The 18254-nt window shown below is 59.5% G+C and overlaps 1 protein-coding gene across 17 annotated transcripts in view; it reads right to left on the reverse strand.

Moving 5' to 3' along the window:
- KCNT1 (potassium sodium-activated channel subfamily T member 1) overlaps window positions 1–18254 on the reverse strand; it is a 70614-nt gene that overhangs the window by 11785 nt on the left and 40575 nt on the right. For 13 of the 17 annotated variants that reach the window (XR_006059062.2, XM_060413737.1, XM_042245484.2 and 10 more), the window contains 17 exons: window positions 14861–14917; window positions 13499–13547; window positions 13351–13410; window positions 13062–13136; window positions 12911–12994; window positions 12217–12311; window positions 11039–11219; window positions 8361–8525; window positions 7932–8068; window positions 6992–7055; window positions 6771–6879; window positions 6257–6365; window positions 5328–5477; window positions 4816–5054; window positions 4342–4576; window positions 3020–3125; window positions 280–452 (listed from right to left, as the gene is read on the reverse strand). Coding sequence is in view for 16 of the 17 variants with exons in the window: in XM_060413737.1 (XP_060269720.1) it covers window positions 280–452; window positions 3020–3125; window positions 4342–4576; window positions 4816–5054; window positions 5328–5477; window positions 6257–6365; window positions 6771–6879; window positions 6992–7055; window positions 7932–8068; window positions 8361–8525; window positions 11039–11219; window positions 12217–12311; window positions 12911–12994; window positions 13062–13136; window positions 13351–13410; window positions 13499–13547; window positions 14861–14917 (2088 nt within the window). In the remaining variant the exon portion in view is untranslated. The remainder of the gene's footprint in view (window positions 1–279; window positions 453–3019; window positions 3126–4341; window positions 4577–4815; window positions 5055–5327; window positions 5478–6256; window positions 6366–6770; window positions 6880–6991; window positions 7056–7931; window positions 8069–8360; window positions 8526–11038; window positions 11220–12216; window positions 12312–12910; window positions 12995–13061; window positions 13137–13350; window positions 13411–13498; window positions 13548–14860; window positions 14918–18254) is intronic. The other 4 variants (XM_042245481.2, XM_042245477.2, XM_042245474.1 and 1 more) reach the window with 1 other exon arrangement.

Below are 18254 nucleotides of genomic sequence, written 5' to 3' on the forward strand. Positions count from 1 at the left end.
CTGGGGGGGCCTTTAGAGGCCAACGGGGCTGCTCTTTATTGTCCCCGAGAGGAAACCAAGGCTCTGGGAGGCAGGACAGCTGAGACTGGACCCTGAGCTCTGGGCTGGCAGCCCTCTTGGGGTAGAGGTGCTGGGGGTGCACTCTGGGGGAGGTTCATGGTCATGGGGAGGATGATGGAGCAGCACCAGGGTGTGGGAGGGGGCAGGCGGGGTGGGGCCCCTCCCCTCACTCCCCACCGCAGGTGAGGGCATCCGCGCCCTGCCCTCTCTGCCCCTCACTTGTTGTCCAGCAGCAGCACAATGGGGTTGAGCTCCCGGCGAGGCCGGTAGTAGGCGCGCAGCGGCACGATGAAGTTGTACAGCCCGTTGCCAGCTGTCTCCGCCGAGACAATGATCAGCTTGTTCTTGAAGCCGTAGGCCTTGGCGTCTTCGTAGCTGTTGTGCTTGCAGCCCTGGAAGGGGAGAACGCTGGAATCAACCATGGAGGGGGAGGGAGGGTACTCCAGGGAAGCCCGAGGCCAAATGGCACCTGGTGTCACCAGGGCTACAGGCCAGCCATCCACCACACCCCGCAGAGCGAGCTGCGGCCCTGCGGGGATGGGAAGGGAGGTGTCTGTGTGAGCTTGCGGCCTTAGCAGATGCAGACACAGATGTGTGTGCGTGGACACATTTGTGTTTGTGCATTTTGTCTTGTGTGTACACATTCTGTAGTGTGTGCGTGTGTACACATCTTGTACGTGTGTGCACATTTCTTATGTGTATAACATTCTTCCGTGTGTGCACACGTCTTATGTGTATACACATTCTCTCATGTGCATGTACGCATTTTTGAGTGTGCATGTTGTCCTGTGTGTACACATTCTGTAGGGTGTGCATTTGTATACATGTTTTGTGTGTGTTGTTGCTAAGTCGCTTCAGTCGTGTCCGACTCTGTGCGACCCCATAGACGGCAGCCCACCAGGCTCCCCCGTCCCTGGGATCCTCCAGGCAAGAACCCTGGAGTGGGTTGCCGTTTCCTTCTCCAATGCGTGAAAGTGAAAATCGAAAGTGAAGTTGCTCAGTCGTGTCCGACTCAGCGACCCCACGGATCGCAGCCTACCAGGCTCCCCCATCCATGGGGTTTTCCAGGCAAGAGCACCAGAGTGGGGTGCCACTGCCTTCTCTGTACACATACATTTTGTCATGTATGTATACATTCCATAGTGTGTGCATGTGTGTACATGGTTTGTATGTGTGTGCACATTTCTTATGTGTATAACATTCTCTAGTGTGTACACGTCATGTGTATACACATTCTTATGTACGTATACACATCTTGTGTGTGCATGTTTTGTCCTGTGTACTCAATCTGTACCGTGTGCATGTGTACACGTGTGTACACACATTTTGTCATGTATATACACATTCCATAGTGTGTGCATGTGTGTACATGCTTTGTATGTGCACATTTCTTATGTGTATAACATTCTTTTCTGTGTGCACATATCTTATGTGTATACACATTCTCTCGTGTGTATACAGTTTTGAATGTGCATGTTGTCATGTGTGTACACATTCTGTAGTGTGTGCATGTGTACATGGTTTGTATGTGTGTGCACATTTATGTGTCTAACATTCTCGTGTGTACACGTCTTATGTGTATACACATCTTGTGTGTGCGTGTTTTGTCCTGTGTACACATTCTGTACTGTGTGCATGTGTACACGTGTGTGTACATACCTTTGGTCATGCGTACACACATTCCATAGTGTGTGCATGTGTGTGCACATTTTGTGTGCACATGTTCTGCCCTGTGTGTGACTGTTCTGTAGCGTGTGCAAATGTACACATGCTTGTGTGTACATGTTTTGTCGTGTGTGTACATTGTGTTGTGTGTGCATGTGTATGTTTTGTGTGCACACACGTTTTGTCATATGTGTATACATTGTCAAGTGGTGTGTACACATTTTCTGTGTGTGCACATTGTGTCATGTGTGTACACATTCTGCTGTGTGTATGCCCACTTTCTAGCTCTCTGAGGAGAGGCTCAGATGTAGGGCAGCAGTGAGCACCCCAAATCCCCATCTTGCTTCTAAACATGGTTTCCACTAACAGGAATCAGGTTTCTCGGAGCAGCAGCCAGTCCCAGGACTGGAGGAGGAACAAGATTGGGGGGGCAGGCACCATTAGTTCAGAAGCACAGACATCTTCACAGACCAGGAGAAGCGTCAGAAAGACCTGGAGGCCCCATCAGCAAAACCAGGAAAGTCTGAGTGTCAAAACCAGCAGGATCCACATGGAAAGCCGATGTTGCGGTAATGCACAGTGGGTTTACTGAGTGAAACAGTGAGTCCACACTGATGTACACAAACGGCTAAGAAAGGGGAAGAACCTCCTCACAGGGAAAAGTGGACACAATCATGGAAGGAACTGGAACCTGCGATCCATCAACTACAGAGGAAACGCATCAGGGGGCCAGTGGTGAGCAGCTTATGTCCCCGCCCCCACGTGTCTCCCCCCAGTGACATCCTGACTGCAGAGGTGAAGCTGTGTTTCCTCCAGGGAGACCAGGTGTGGACCCGAACCACGTGCTCTAAGGCAGCATCGCAGGGAGGCCTCCAGAGGATGTGGCACCTCTGGGGGGACCAGTCCCCGCCCCATGCAAAGGCTGAGTTGCCCCCCTTCAGGGACGCTCCACCAAATCGATGACTACGCTCACCAAACACGGGAGAAACCCAGGGAAGGTGGGGGCGAGGAGCCTTGAGATGGAGGGAGGCAGGCATGGCGGGCATGCAGAAGTGGGTCAGGACTGGCTCTGGCCAGAAGGGCAGCTGGACTGTGGGCTGAGGGTCCGACACACACATCCTGGTGCTGGTAAGTGGACTGTGGTCAGGAGAGGCACACTCTCGCCTCAGACACTCATGCAGATGCAGGAGGGAGGGAATGTGTCCCTCTCAACAAAAATAGACACCGGGGAGGTGGACTTGACTCAGGATGTCCTCAGGGTCCCTGCTGCCTCCCCATCTTTGCTGTGACCCACCTTGTCCAGCCGCAGGCAGCAGAAGGGGGCTTTCACGGGCAGGAGGTGGCACAGGGTTGGGGAGCTGCCGATGTAGGGTGAGTTAGGGGGGTAGCCCTTCACATACCTGGAGGAGTGGGAGAGAGAGGAACCTCAGACACGTGCCCCACACCCTGGGTGGCCACACGGGGGCACCAGGCCTCGCAGACCAGACTGGGGTGGGGCACTCAGAGCCTCCCCACAGTCCCTCCTGCACAGGAAGTCCTAGGACCTCTATGTTCAGCCCCTAGGCAGGAAGGAGGCTGTGACCAGGACCTCCATCTGTTCCCTGGAGATCAGAGAAGATTCCATGCAATGCACACACACACACAAACACACACATGAGCTCACACAGGCCTAGGAGCCATGGAAGAGCCTTAAGGGATTCCCCTACCCTGGTGTTCCCAGTACCCTAACGCTGGGGCAGATGCTGGCCCTCGGCCCCTGTTCTACTGGTGGCCAGGCTGGACTGGTTGTCCCACAGGCTGCCCCGCACCTTCCAGCTGTCCCCTGAGTGCCCAGTGCAGACATGTAGGGTGGTAGGCCGCCAGCCACCTGAAGAGGGGCTGGCCTTCTGCTCGGCCTCCAGTTGGCTTAAGGGAGGCAGCGTCAGAGGCCAGTCTGCCACCTGCTCCGAGTGTGCAGGAGCCCTGCAGAGCCCCCTTGATCTTGGAGCCAGTCCCCAGCAGCCTGTCTTTAAAGTACGTTGACTCCACCCCAGGGACAGAGGCAGGAGCAGAGAGTGGCCACAGCACACTGACAGCCCAGCCAGGAGGGACAGGCCATGCAGGCCTGTGACTGGCCATGGCCCTGGGGTCAGGTGCTGCCTATCTGTTTGGGGCAAGGCCAAGTGGCTGAGACTCCAGGACACACTGGGGTCTTTTCTGTCTCATGATCTCAGAGGAAGATCTGGACTCAAACCCAGGGCAGCATGACAGCTCAGCGTGGGCCAGCAGTCTCCAGGCCTGGACGGCACCTCACCCAGGGCTCCTCAGACTGTGCCCAGAGTGCAGCCGCCTTGGTCAAGTAGGCCGTGGTACTCAGGTCTGGCTGCCCGCCCAGAGTGCGAGGCTGAGGAGGATGAGGGGCGAAGGGGGTACAGCACAGCCTTCCTGCCCAGGAGCTGGGGCCCCAGATTCCACTTGCCAAGCAAGGTCTCCGCAGAAGCTGTTTGGAAGCCTGGTTCAGAGCGTGGGTCCAGCCCAGTGCTGGCGGCCCCTCTTCCTGGGCACCAGGCACCCACACGCTGTGCCTCCCCTCTCCCGTGGAGCGCATCTGTCCTCCGCCCGCCCCGAGACACTCACTCCACCACGGACAGCCCCTCGTCCTCCGACGGCGTCATCTCGTCCTCTGACTGGTCACTCAGCAGGTCGCAGGGCAGCAGGGTCGAGCTGTCGGCCACCTCCAGCACCGGCGCGATGCTAGGCCGCCGGCTGCCTGAGCCGTTTTCTGTGGGGAGCGCCAGCTTGCTGCCCCCGCCGCCCCCGCCGCTCGGTGTGGGCCGGCACTCCGTGTTCTGGAGGTCCATGGCCACTGTCCCTAGAACAGAGTGGCTGGACTTGGCTGGCAGCCCCTCTTGGGACTGTCCTGGGGGTTTTCCTCCCAGTGCTGACCGTGATGTCCCCACAGGAAGGCAGGGATGACCCTGCCGGACCGATGTGTAAACTGAGGCCCAGAGAGAGGGGGCTTGCCCAGGGTTATGTGCAGGCCTGAGGACCGGGGTCTCCGGGTGGGGCCCCTGCGCGCTTGCCCAGCCGGGAGCGGGCACCCGGCCTCACCCATGGAGGCGATGATGCTGTGCACGGGCAGGCGGGACGAGCCCTCGTACAGCCCCTGCCCCCCGAAGCCCTTCCTCTTCTGCTTTTCCTCCTGCTTGAAGATGAAGGCCGAGTTCTCCTCCTTGGTGATGTTGATGTAGAAGCAGGTGTCGGAGGCCGCCAGGATGTGCCGCGGGCCCGGGTTTAACAGGATGCTCTTGTTGTCCTCGCGCTTCAGGCCGATGAGGCACACGCCGTACCTGGGCGGACGGACGGACGGGGGTGGAGCCCAGAGCAGCCCCTCTCGGGCTCCTCGTGGGGGTCGGGACCTCTTCCCGCTCGACCCGAAGACCCACCGAGGGTTGGCTCAGAGAGAGGCGCTGGGCGCTGGTCTCACGCTGAGTGGGCGTGGCGTCCGGCCCAGAGGCCCCGCCCACCCACCGGACGACGGGCGAGGCCCCGCCCACTTCCGCCTCCGAGTCCCGCTCAGCGCTCCCTCCCTCCCGGCCTGAACAGGGGGCAAGGGGCCGTACTTCTTGTGCGCGTGGAAGGCCGCGTAGGTGAAGCTCTTGCCCTCGTACTCGCGGAAGAACTTGCTGTCCCCCATGCGCACGTGGTAGACCTCGTTGCCCGAGCAGCGTCCGTACATGCGCTGCCACTGCTCTGGCGAGTCCTGGCCTTCCCTGGGGCGCGGGCAGGACGTCACCCCCACCGTCGCCCCGCCTGGCCTGGCCGCTTCCAGGCTTCCAGGGTGGGTGGAAGCCAACGTGACCCCTGACCCCGCCCCTCCCATCTGTGGGAGACCAGACCCGGGTGTGGCCTGACGGGTCCCTCGGCCAGTTTTAAAGAGCTGTGAACATAATGGTCCAGCTTTTAGGGGGCATCAAAAGGTTTCAGAGTCAAGACAGGCTTCTGTGGCCTGTGGGTCCTCTTACATCTGCTTGGTCCCTCCCCGAGGGCCGCCCAGGCCCCACAAGGAGCCAAGGCCACCCGTTGGGGTGTCTTGCTAGAGAGAAGATGGCACCCCTCTGTCCCAGGGCAGCCCCTCACCTCCCACTCAACCTGGGACCCCAGCTCAGGTGCTGAACACCAACGTGCCTTCTCTCACAGGCCAAGCATGTCCCCCCCAACCACCCCCCTGCCCCTGCCCCTATCGCTGTTTCTAGACTCGGTGGCTCTCCTGAGCCCTCCCCCCCCACCACACCGCACTAGGCCCTCTGCTCCATGGAGGGCCCTGCCTGTGATTCCCTGCAGCCCCAAGGCCACCCCTAGCTCCCACTCCTCAAGTGGCAAGGCACCTACTGCTTCCCAGCTGGGTCCTCCCAGGTCGCCACCCCCTCCCATCTCGGGCTCCTCACCCCCTCCCATCACAGGCTCCTCAACACATCCCTTGCCTCCAGGGTCTGCTCCTCTCCCGGGCAGCACACTGCATGCCACGTGGTGCTCCCGGGACAGAACTCACTGGCCGCGCGACGTGTGCACCAGCAGGGTGATGAGGGTGGACGTGGCCGGGCAGATGCAGTTGAGGGCCAGCATGGCGTACTTGCACTCCTCCTCGCACACCACGTGCTCTGCGGGCAGGAAGGTCAGGGTCACTGAGTGGCTCTCACTATCCCCCACGGTAGGCGCCCCCTTGTCTCCCTAGAAGGCTCCCTCCAGCGCCCCACCTTCCCGAGCCTGTTAATTCTCCAGGCTCTTCTGTGCTTGTTTCCCTGGCTTGGCCGAGAGCTCCAGGGCTGGGGGTGGGGGGAGGGAGCTGGCAACACCTTTTGCCCCCCAGGTGTCCAGGATAGATCTACTCACCTTAGAGGTGCTCATCAGACGGTATTCCTGCCCCTCCCCCGCCCTTGGCCCCTGCCCTCACTGACCCCCATGCTCCCAGGTGCAGCACCTGCATGGGCTCTGCCTCAACCCCACCCCTACCCCAGCATGCTCCCCTTGGAGCACACGGGTGCCCCCCTCCTGGCCAAACGCACCTGCAAACTTGACATGAAACTTGTTCTCAGGCTTGAGAATCTGGACGTAGAGGGGGCAGTTCGGGGCGAAGTCCTTCACGGCCCAGGCACGCAGGATGGTCTGGTGGTCCTGAGCAGGGAGGCCACGGTCACTGCTGAGGGCAGCCAGCAGGCTGGGGGAGGGGCACTTGCCCTTCTGGCTGGCGGGCAGGTGGGGGGGCCGGTGGCTGGGGGGCACTCACCGCCGCGGTGCGGTCCACCTCGTTCCGGCTGCTGAGAATAAAGCAGGCCTCTCCGTTGTCCATCCTGCAAAGCACCAGGTCTGTCTGGGCCGTCAGGACCCCGCCTCGCTCTGACCAGCCCTGGATGGGCTGAGGATGGGCCCCTACACACTCAGGGTGGGGCTGGGGCATGGAAGGGGGTGCAGTTGGTGGCAGAGATGCTGGAGCCCGCCTGCTGTCCTGTGTCCTCCTGGGACAGGCTGCCAGAGGTCTGGGGGTGGCCAGGTCTGCTCCCCTTATGCCCCGCCCCCAGCCCCTGGCTGCAGAAAGGCCGCCCGAGAGAGGGTCCACTTGCCCCAGGGCAGGGAGGCCTGGCGCCTCCCTCCCCATCACCCTGCACCCCCTACTGGTCCCTGTCGGGCCCTTGATTCCTGGGCTCAGGAGATGGGTGGATGGGGCCCCTGGCTACCCAGGCTTCTGCTGCCTTGGCCTCCATACAACCCACATTTCACCGTTTCCCCACGAAGGTTACATCAGGCTCTGTAATAAAATGGTGACGAGTGGCAGGGGGATGGGGGGGGGGCCCTTCGGGGGTGGGTGACCCCCTCCCAGGTGTCTCAGAATGTGCTGCAGCAGATTCTGGAAAGTTCTGTTCACAACTCAGTCTCCTTACCTCAAGTCACCCTGTCACCTCGTCTTTATAAGAATATCCACCCACAGCCTCAGCTTCCCACCCAAGGCGCAGCAGTAGCAGCCCCCGCCTTGCCCCCAAACAAATAGCCAGGCAGGTGGGAGAGGAGCTGGTATGCTTGCCCAGGAGGCTGTGCGGGGGTCAGTGAGGGGCCCGGCTGGCCTGGACTGGCAGCAGGCACAAAGCTGGAGCTGCCGCCCGGCTGATGGCCCCTCCCGGCTGGCGGCTGGCCGGCACAGGACCGCACCCTCCCCGCACCCGGGCGCTCACTTGGCCCGCATGAGGTCCTGATCCTTGAGCGCGGAGCCCTGGAGGTAGATGACCCGCTGGGACCACAGGGGGATCTGCAGGACCCTGCGAACCTGGATGTCCATCTCCGTGGGGCACAGGATGACGACGTAGTAGTCCTACAGGTAGGGCACAGTCAGCCCCCTGGCAAGCTCGCCGGCTCCCTGTCCACCCTGCCTTCCTACTGTTTTCACCTCCGTATAGCCTCTCGGGACCCTCGGCCTTCTCTGTGATGGCAGGAAGGAAAGGCAGGACGCCACAGACCCACCCCCTACAATGTGGAAGACCATCCAGACTCCACCCCACAGGCAGGGAAACAGAGGCCCCCAGGGCTCAGGGGGTTCTGGGTCCGGATGGGGCTGTGGGTGGGGCCTCACCTGCAGCAGGGTGGGGCCATGGGCAGGGCCTCACCTGCAACCGTGGATGCGCGTAGAACTCATTCAGAAAGTCCATGAGCAGGTCGATCTTGAGGGAGCTCACGCACAGGATCACATGCTTCTCCGTCTGGGCCCGGTGGCGGCTGTAGTTGCCCCCCGACTTCTGCCGCTCCATCCACAGGTAGACGAGTTCCTCAAACTGCAGGTAAAGCGTGTGAGCGCCAGGTGGCCTGGGGCTCCAGGAACTGCGACAGCACAGGGCAGGGCAAGAAGGCTGATAGCCAGCCTGTGCCGGGCATGAAGGTTGGAGACTAGAGCAGGCCAGAGGAGGCAGGGCGAGAATGGAGCCCCGTCCCGAGCATGTCCTGGAAGGCCTTGGATATTTGTGGCACAGGTAACCCAAGGGGCCAGGTGGGGGCACAGTGGATGGTCCGGCCCGTGTGTGGGGTAGCAGATATGCGGCAGGTCCAGCTCCCGGCCCCAGATGGCCAACTGATCGTTAGTGGATGCTAAAGCATGTACTCTGGACATCCAGGTAACTACATGACCTTTGGGTCTCTGTCCACGCCTGAGACACATTTGGAGAAACCTGGATGCGTCTTAGGGAATTCTCAGCCACAGAATTAGCAACCCAGACTTCCCATATGGAAGGAACACTTTGAGTACCGTGGTTCTGAGCCCAAGTCAAGGTTATGGGTGATTCGAGGCAGCAGCCTGCATCTACTTTGGCCCACACCTCCTGACTATGAGCTCTGGGTGTTAGGAACCCTTTTTAAAAATAGAACAATGACAGAGACATAAAGGTGGGCGGGGTGAGGGGGATGCCAGGGCCCTTCGGAGCTGTCCGCGGTGCTGACCCACCCAGGGCTTCCCTCTACAGTCTGATTCCACGTCTCAGCCAGGTCCCATGAAAGTCTCCGACTGTTTTCAGCCCAAGCACTGAGGACGTTCATTTTTCCCACATGATTTAAAATCAGTGCCAGCAGCCACCTCCACTCACGCTCACCTGCTCTGGTCGATGTACTATATTTAGGTTGAGATCATCTCATTGAATTTATTGAGTACCTATTAGGTTCTACTAACAAGACCCTATGGCCTTGAAGCACAGAACTGGGTCCTGCTGGGAGGGGCCAGAGACTCCAGGGTAATCCCTGAGACCTGTACAGTCGGGGCTCTGACGGCAGACGCTTGGGTTCCAGCCCCACATGGCACAGGTGCGCAGCTCTTCTCCAAAGTGGCCTGACAGTGCCTGTCTCCCAGGGCTGCAGTGAGGGGCAAATGGCCTAGTTGTAAAGGACCCAACAATGACCCCTGAAATCCTGTCCACCCAGAATCTCTGAATGTGACTTTATGTGGAAATAGGGTCTTTGCAGAGGTAATGCATTAAGATGAGATCAGACAGAATTAGTGAAGTGAAAGTTACTCAGTCGTGTCCGACTCTCTGTGATCCCATAGACTATACAATCTATGGAATTCTCCAGGCCAGAATACTGGAGTGGGTAGCCTTTCCCTTCTCCCAACCCAGGATCTTCCCAACCCAGGAATCGAACTGGGGTCTCCTGCATTGCAGAGGGATTCTTAACCACTGAGCCAGTGGAGAAGCCCGTAAGAGATTAAATTCCTCTGGTTCGAGCCCCCAGCCTTCATTTGTGGGGGGCTTTGTTCCAACAGCTACAGGAAGCACCATGTGACGACTCAGCCCTGAGCGGGGGGGATGTTGTCAGCTGTTGTCATTGTTACTCTGGGAGGGACATTTCCCGGTGGGCGTTTTCACTGTCATCATCGCTAAGGACACTAACTGGTGAACATGGTTTAAGGAAGAATGAAGGACAGGGGCTTCCCTGACGATCCAGTGGCTAAGACTCCAAGCTCCCAGTGCAGAGGGCCTGGGTTTGATCCCTGGTCAGGGAACTAGATCCCACATGCCACAGCTAAAGATCCTGCAAGTCACAATGAAGATCGAAGAGCCCACAAGCTGCAACTAAGGCCCGGTGCAGCCAAATAAAGAAATAGTAAATAAAAAAAGAAGAACACTGGATGGTGACTGGGACCATCCTTTTTCATCACTGACAGAGGGTGACGCTGGCTTTCCTGGCAGGTACAGGGCACTCTGGATTGGCGGAAGTGGGGAAGGTGTCAGCTGGGGCTGGGGTTCTGAGCTATTCGGTGGGGGTGGGAATGGGCGTGAGGAGTTGAGCTCAAAGTCACCAGAGGACCCCTGGGTCGACTGGGCCCTGCTGTAGCTACAGTTAGGTGCCTCCCCTGCCCCCATCCCCCCAAACCCCAAGTGTCCACCACGAGGTCTGTCTCCCTACAGTCTGTCCTGATCCTTCCCTGGACCTTTTCCTGCCCTCTTAAGGGCTGCAGGGGGCAGTGCCTACAGCTGCCTGGCCCCCCTCTGGGCCTCTACCTTTTATTTAAACACAGGTGGAGTCCCGCACTGCCCCCACAGTGCTCAGCTGGCAGGTCGGCCTTGGTGACAGGTGACAGGAGGCAGGAAGCAGCTGCTGCTGCACCGGCTGAGCACTCCTGACTCCCAGCCTGAGGGAGACCCTGGCAGCCCTCCTGCTGCACACTCGGCAAAGGTCCTGGGGAGCCGTCTGAGAGCGCCACTCCCCGCCCCGTCCTGACACAGCAGCCTCACTGATCACAGACCCCACCAGGAAGCCGTGTCCCCCACCCCCGTCGGCACTGCTCCTGGGCGGGGCTCACCTGCAGCGGGAGCACCACCAGGGCCACGCAGATCATGATGACCACCAGCAGCTGGGACGGCCAGATCTTGGGCGTCACGTCCCCGTAGCCCACGGTGGAGAAGGTGACGATGCAGAAGTAAAAGGACGTCAGGAGGGACAGGTTGTCGCCCGCGCGCTCCAGGTGCTGGATGCCGCAGGTCCTAGAGCCGGGGAGGGGCGGCGGTGGGGCCTCGGCCACCCGGCTCGCAGAGTGAGGCTCTGCCTCCCGCAGCTCCTTGTCATTTGTCACCCCCACGGCCCTCAGCCTGGGCCTGAGTCCAGCCGGGCGCTTCCCAACCCCGGCCTACAGAGCTGGCACACCCAGCACTTCCCTCCTACCTGACCTTCCTTTCTGGCCCCGAGGCTCCTTTGAGGCCCTTGGAAAACTGGCCACGAGCGTGGACATAGCACTGCGTGGGCTCAGTGTGAGCTTGAGGTCCGAGGGGGCGGATGTGGCTACGCAGGCTGTGAGCCCCACCTGCCACCCACCTCAGAGCCTCATCCTCACCCAGGGGTCAGACGGCATGGGGCACACGCAGCCCCCTGCCCAGCACAGAGCTGGACAGTCCTCCTTGCCACTCCAGTGGCCCCACGTCCTGTCCCCAGGCTGGGAGGTGCTGCTGGCAGGGCCTGGGGGGCCCACAGTACACACGCGGGGCAGCACTCAGGGACCCTCCCCAGGGTGGACGCTCTGGCTGCAGGGAGGGGGCGGGCTGAATCACCCTGGAGTTTCCCACCCTGCAGACACCCCAGCCTGCTCTACTCAGGTCTATGTGTTTTTTTGGTGGGGGGTAGGGAGGGTAGGAGGCACGTGGCCTTGGGGCCTCCCCTGTCCTGGCCTGGGGCAGGCATGCAGGGGGATGGGGTCTCCCCTTCAGGCCCCCCACCTCTCACTCTGGCAGCTCCCAGACCTTATTCTCAGCTGGGCCTTGAGCCCAGGGTCCCCAGCCAGCCGAGAGCCAGTGCCCCTCCCCCATGTCCTGGACCCTGGAGGAGCTGGACTTGGGCAGCTCTGGTCTGGAACGTGGGCCCTGAACTGCCTCCTGGCCCTCCGTCCCGGTCGGGCCGCCTCCTGCCACTCTGAGGCCCGCCCGGCCTGTTGGATGCAAGGGCCCAGGTCTACCTGGGATGGGCGGGCAGCCGCTTGCAGGGACTCACCCCGTGAAGACCAGGCACAGCAGGGTGCAGAAGAGGATAAGGACTTGGTTGAACATGGCCGACTGCGAGCGCAGGATGGCGCGGTGGAAGTCATTCTGTGGGACGGGACACGGTGCCATCAGCAGCTCAGCCTGGGCCAGAGCCCATGGCCCTTCCCGCCGCAGGTCCGGGACACACACAGGTGAGCGAGCAGGGGAAGGACTCCGTCTGACCTCAGCTCTCTCGCTCCCTGCCATGTATAGGCCAGAGGCCATGATCTCAGCCCCGACCCCTCCCTTTGCAGCTGGGATGAGGTGAGCCAAGGCCTGGGCTGGTGGGTGTGTGGCGGGGGGCGCCCTGGGAGGAAATGGTCCTTGCTCAGCACAGGGGCTGCTGTGACCCGGGGTCCTGGGGCCCACCCTCTCTATGTGCATGTTCACCCTCCTCCTCCCCCAGCCATGATTCCGGGGGCAGGGATAGGCCTGAGTGACTGTCCCCGGGGCATCAGGGATGGGGCTCCGGCCAGTCAGGAAGGAGGCGTGAGGGCCTCTTGTGGTGACAGGCACATGTGTCCGCTGGTCACCGGCCTGGGCACCAAGGGAGCGGGCCAGCTCCCCCGGGCCAGGACCAGGGCATGGCAAGCAGTGCCCAGGGGTCCTGGGGAACCTCACAAAGCTGAGGTAGTGGTGGGGGTGGGGGGCAGGGAGTGGCTTACGATCATGTTCTCCAGGGCGTGCTTGGCCAGCCAGCAGTTCAGAAACACAGGGATGAACAGGTTCCGCAGCGGTGGCCAGAATATCTGCAGAGGAGACGGGTCAGGGGGCAGGGGTCTCGGCGGCCCCTGCCTCGGCCGGCGGCTCACCCACCGTGATGATGAAGGGCAGCGTGTTGATCATCTCCAGGATGAAGGGCACGCGGAAGATCTGCTCCCAGATGTTGCCCTGGGGAGCCAAGGGGGTGGGCTTCAGAGTGGGTGGAGAGGAGGGGGCACCGGGGTGGGGCGGGGGCTGAGGAGAGAGACAAACTGAGCCAGTGGGAAGTCAAGGGGTGAGACCGAGGGCTGAGGGAAGGGGTGCAAGGGGCTGGAGGAGGGGGCTGGTGGAGGGTGTCAGTGGCGGGGTCCTCCGGGGCAGGGCCAGGCCAGGGGGCACTCACTTTGTAGCTGAGGTAAATGAGAAGCATGGTCTCCAGGAAGCTGATGATGGCCACGATGACCTGAGGTAGGGCGATAATGGAGCCTCTGAGCAGGGCCAGGTGGGCAGCAGGGCCCACCCAGAGCGGTGCGCCCCCACACCCCACTCACCTGAATGGCCCACAGAGCCACCTTCCTCTCCACCCACAGGATGGGGGCCCTGAGGAGAGAGGGAGGTGAGCCCCAGGCTGGGGGTCCCCAGCCATACGGGCCTCCGCCGATCCCAGGCTGCTCCTTGAGCTGGACAGTGGGCGGCAGCCTTGCCCTCGAGGGGCTGAGAGCAGGAGGGGAGGGGGGCTTCCTCCAGAAAGGAGGCCTCGGGCAGGGGTCTGTGAGACCAGGGCCTGAGCAAGGCTGCTCTGGGGACAGGCCTGGCGGCCCCAGGAAGCCACTGTTTCTCATCCAGGTTCCTGTGCCTCTGCACGGGGACTGTGCTGGTCATCCATGCTCTCGGGTTTCCTGACCTCAGGTCCTTCCTTGACTATAACCCACGTAGCTTCCTTGAGGAGAGTGACATAGGGGAGGGGGTGTTCCTGCCCAGACGCAGCCTCTGGACAAAGGTTGGGGTGAGACCAGCATGAGGGGCGAGCTCTGTGCTGACCCTGCCCACCCTCCCCAGGCCCAGATGGCCAAGGCCTGACCCTCGGGGGCCCTTGCTGCAGCCGGGGTGTCAGGCAGTGACATTCTCCACCGAGGGACAGAGACTGAAATCCCCAGGCCTTCCTTTGGGCGGGAGTTGGGCTGGGCTCAGAAGCTGTCCTGCCCACACTGGGCCAGAAAGGAAGGGCTTCCAGGGCCAGATGTGAAGGGAGGGGCTGGCGTGTCCCTACGTGTCCCTGCGATCCTAACCCTCTTGCCTCCCAGGGACAGGTGACCAGGCTGGGAACAGTGGCCAGGGCCTGGCAGATCCATCCTGCTGCTGTGGAGGGCCACGACTGACCTGCAAGGCTGGGCCGGGGTGCCAGGGGAGGGGTGTGGGTGAGAGAGTAAGGCCGAGAGCGGGGCTGTGGGTTTGGGGAGGCTGGAAGGGAGAAGCCTCCATCAGGGCCAAGGCCCTGGAGCTCGTTCTAGCCTCCGGCCCAGGCGCCCCCGCTGCTCTGGGGTCACTTCTCACTGCCTGAATGCTGCACCTGCTCTCTTTGGCCAAAGGCTCATGAATTGCAGAGGCAGCAGCCGACCCTCCCTGTCTGTCTCCTCTCACCCAGGGCCCCTGGGGCTGGAGGGCATCACAGAAGGGCGCTGGGCCAAGCCAGCTCCTGGTGACACCCGCTGTCACCCTTAGGTTGCTCCCAGGGTCTCGGGCTGTACCCCGCGGGGCCAGCCCAGTGTTGTTACTGCTCAGCCAGGTCCTGCGGATCCCAGGAGGCTCTCTGGCTGTGACTGGGCATCTGTCCCAGGGGCCTGGGCAGGGTCACCCTCTGGCCACCCCGCCCTGCCCCGGACCTCTGAGCAGGAACTGGGAGGCACACTCACCAGTTGATCTCGGAGGACGACTCGTTGAAGGTGTAATTCTGCTTCGGGCAGCCCCAGCTGTGGAGAGACAGAGCTGGCCCCCGCAGCCCTCCCAGCACTGCCCCCTGAAGGGACCAGACCCTTCCAGGATTGCCACGGGCTCAGGGCGTTTGCGGGGCACTCTCCCCAACCTAGGGCCAGGCCCTGCATCTCAGGTGGGTGTCTGAATTCTAACACTCAGGGACCAAAGTCTGCTTCCACCCCGCAGAGGCTGTATGGAGGGTCTCTGAGAAGGGGGGTCTCTGAGGAGGAGGGGCAGGGGGAGGGTCTCTGGGGAGGAGGGTCTTCGAGGAGGAGGGGCATGGGGAGGGGCGGGGGAGGGTCTCTGGGGAGGAGGAGCAGGGGGAGGGTATCTGAGGAGGAGGCTCTCTGAGGAGGAGGGCAGGGATCAAGATCATCCCCAAGGAAAAGAAATGCAAAAAGCCAAAATGGTTGTCTGAAGAGGCCTTACAAAAAGCTAAGAAGAGATTCAAAAGGCAAAGGAGAAAAGGAAAGATATACCCATTTGAATGCAGAGTTCCAAAGAACAAAAAGGAGAGATAAGAAAGCCTTTCTCAGGGATCAATGCAAAGAAATAGAGGAAAACAATAGAATGGGAAAGACTAGAGATCTCTTCAAGAAAATTACAGACACTGAGGGAACATTTCATGCAAAGATGGGCTCAATAAAGGACAGAAATGGTATGGACTTAACAGAGGCAGAAGATATTAAGAAGAGGTGGCAAGAATACACAGAACTGTACAAAAAAAAATCTTCATGACCCAGATAATCAGGATGGTGTGATCACTCACCTACAGCCAGACATCCTGGAATGTGAAGTCAAGTGGGCCTTAGGAACATCACTACAAACAAAGCTAGTGGAGGTGATGGAATTCTAGATGAGCTATTTCAAATCCTGAAAGATGATGCTGTGAAAGTACTGCACTCAATATGTCAGCAAATTTGGAAAACTCAGCAGTGGCCACAGGACTGGAAAAGGTCAGTTTTCATTCCAATCCCAAAGAAAGGCAATGCCAAAGAATGCTCAAACTACCGCACAACTGCACTCATCTCACACGCTGGTAAAGTAATGCTCAAAATTCTCCAAGCCAGGCTTCAACAGTATGTGAACCGTGAACTTCCAGATGTTCAAGCTGGATTTAGAAAAGGCGGAGGAACCAGAGATCAAATTGCCAACATCCACTGGATCATGGAAAAAGCAAGAGAATTCTAGAAAAACATCTACTTCTGCTTTATTGGCTATGCCAAAGCTTTTGACTGTGTTCAGTTTAGTCGCTCAGTCGTTTGACTGTATGGACCCCAACAAACTCTGGAAAATTCTGAAAGAGATGAGAATATCAGACCACCTGACCTGCCTCTTGAGAAACCTGTATGCAGGTCAGGAAGCAACAGTTAGAACTGGATATGGAACAACAGACTGGTTCCAAATAGGGAAAGGAATATGTCAAGGCTGTGTATTGTCACCCTGTTTATTTAACTCATATGCAGAGGACATCATGAGAAACGCTGGGCTGGATGAAGCACAAGCTGGAGTCAAGATCGCCGGGAGAAACATCAATAACTTCAGATATGCAAATGACACCACCCTTAGAGTTAGAAAGCAAACTGAAGAGTCTATTAATGAAAGTGAAAGAGGAGACCAAAAAAGGTGGCTTAAAACTCAACATTCAGAAAACTAAGATCATTGCATCCAGTCCCATCACTTCATGGCAAATAGATGGAGAAACAGTGGAAACAGTGTCAGACTTTATTTTGGGGGGCTCCAGAATCACTGCAGATGGTGACTGCAGCCATGAAATTAAAAGACGCTTGCTCCTTGGAAGAAAAGTTATGACTGACCTAGGCAGCATGTTAAAAAGCAGAGACATTACTGTGCCAACAAAGGTCCATCTGGGTCAAAGCTATGGTTTTTCCGGCAGTCATGTATGGATGTGAGAGTTGAACTATAAAGAAGGCTGAGGGCCAAAGCATTGATGCTTTTGAGCTGTGTTGTTGGAGAAGACTCTTCAGAGTCCCTTTGCAAGGAGATCCAACCAGTCCATCCTAAAGGAAATCAGTCCTGAATATTCACTGGAAGGACTGATGCTGAAGCTGAAACGCCAGTACTTTGGCCACCTCATGCCAAGAGCTGACTAATTAGAAAAGACCCTGATGTTGGGAAAGATTGAAGGCAGGAGGAGGAGGGGACAACAAAGGATGAGATGGTTGGATGGCATCACCTACTCAATGGACATAAGTTTGAGTAAACTCTGGGAGTTGGCGATGGACAGGGAGGCCTGGCGTACTGCAGTCCATGGGGTTGTCCTGAAAGAGTCTGAGAGGCTGAACTGAACTGAACTGAGGAGGGTCTCTGAGAAGGAGGGTCTCTGAGAAGGAGGGGCAGAGGAGGGTCTCTGAGGGGGAGGTCTCTCAGGGGGAGGTCTCTGAAGAGGAAAGGCAGGGCCGGGTCTCTGACGGGGCGGGCCCCTGAGGGGGCGTGCCTCTGAGGGGGCGTGCCTCTGAGGGGGCGTGCCTCTGAGGGGGCGTGCCTCTGAGGGGGCGGGCCTCTGAGGGGGCGGGCCTCTGAGGAGGAGAAGGGGAGGGGCAGGGGGAGAGGCCAGCCGGGTAGGCGAACACCAGCGGGGAGCCCGGGAGGGGGCTGGGGGCTCCACCTGGGCTTGCGGCAGGGGAAGGGCTGTGTGGCCAGAGACGGACCTGGCGCCCTCAGGGCCTCCCGGAGGCCAGAACTGCCGAAACGAGGCTGGACAGTGTGTGTGCCACACGGAGAGAAAGCCACGCTCCTGCCCAGTGTGCTGACTAAGAAGCAGGTTCCCTAAGTCACTCCTGAGGAGGAGCTTCCCCAAGCCACCGGGTCGCCCCGCACTGGGAAGGGGGCAGGGGCCTGGCTGCCATGCTAGCTCTGCCCCAGATTACAGCCAAAGCCAGGTCGCCGAGCTACAGGACCTAACTCTCAGGGAGTCCCATGGTGGCAGGTGGCTCCCTCCTCCTTTTTTCTCAATTGGCCCACTTCCTCCTGCACCTGAGCCTGTTGTTGCAAACTCAATACCTATAGGAGTCATGAGCCACCCTTCTATCCATCCACCACCCACCCACGCAGCCATCCTATCCATCTGACCCATCCATCCACCCATCCACATCCAGTGTCCTTACATCACCCACGATCCACCCTTCTGTCCATTCATCCATCCGGCCTCCATCCATCCACCATCATCTGTCCGCCCCCACCCCATCCATCCGTTCGTCCATCTTCCATCCATCCACCCTCCACCACCCATCCATCCACCATCATCCATCCACACACTACCCATCCATCCACTCTACCCACGCCTCTCCCAGCCACCATCCGTCCATTTGC

The sequence above is a fragment of the Ovis aries genome, chromosome 3, assembly GCF_016772045.2.
Source record: "Ovis aries strain OAR_USU_Benz2616 breed Rambouillet chromosome 3, ARS-UI_Ramb_v3.0, whole genome shotgun sequence".
Lineage (NCBI taxonomy): Eukaryota > Metazoa > Chordata > Mammalia > Artiodactyla > Bovidae > Ovis > Ovis aries.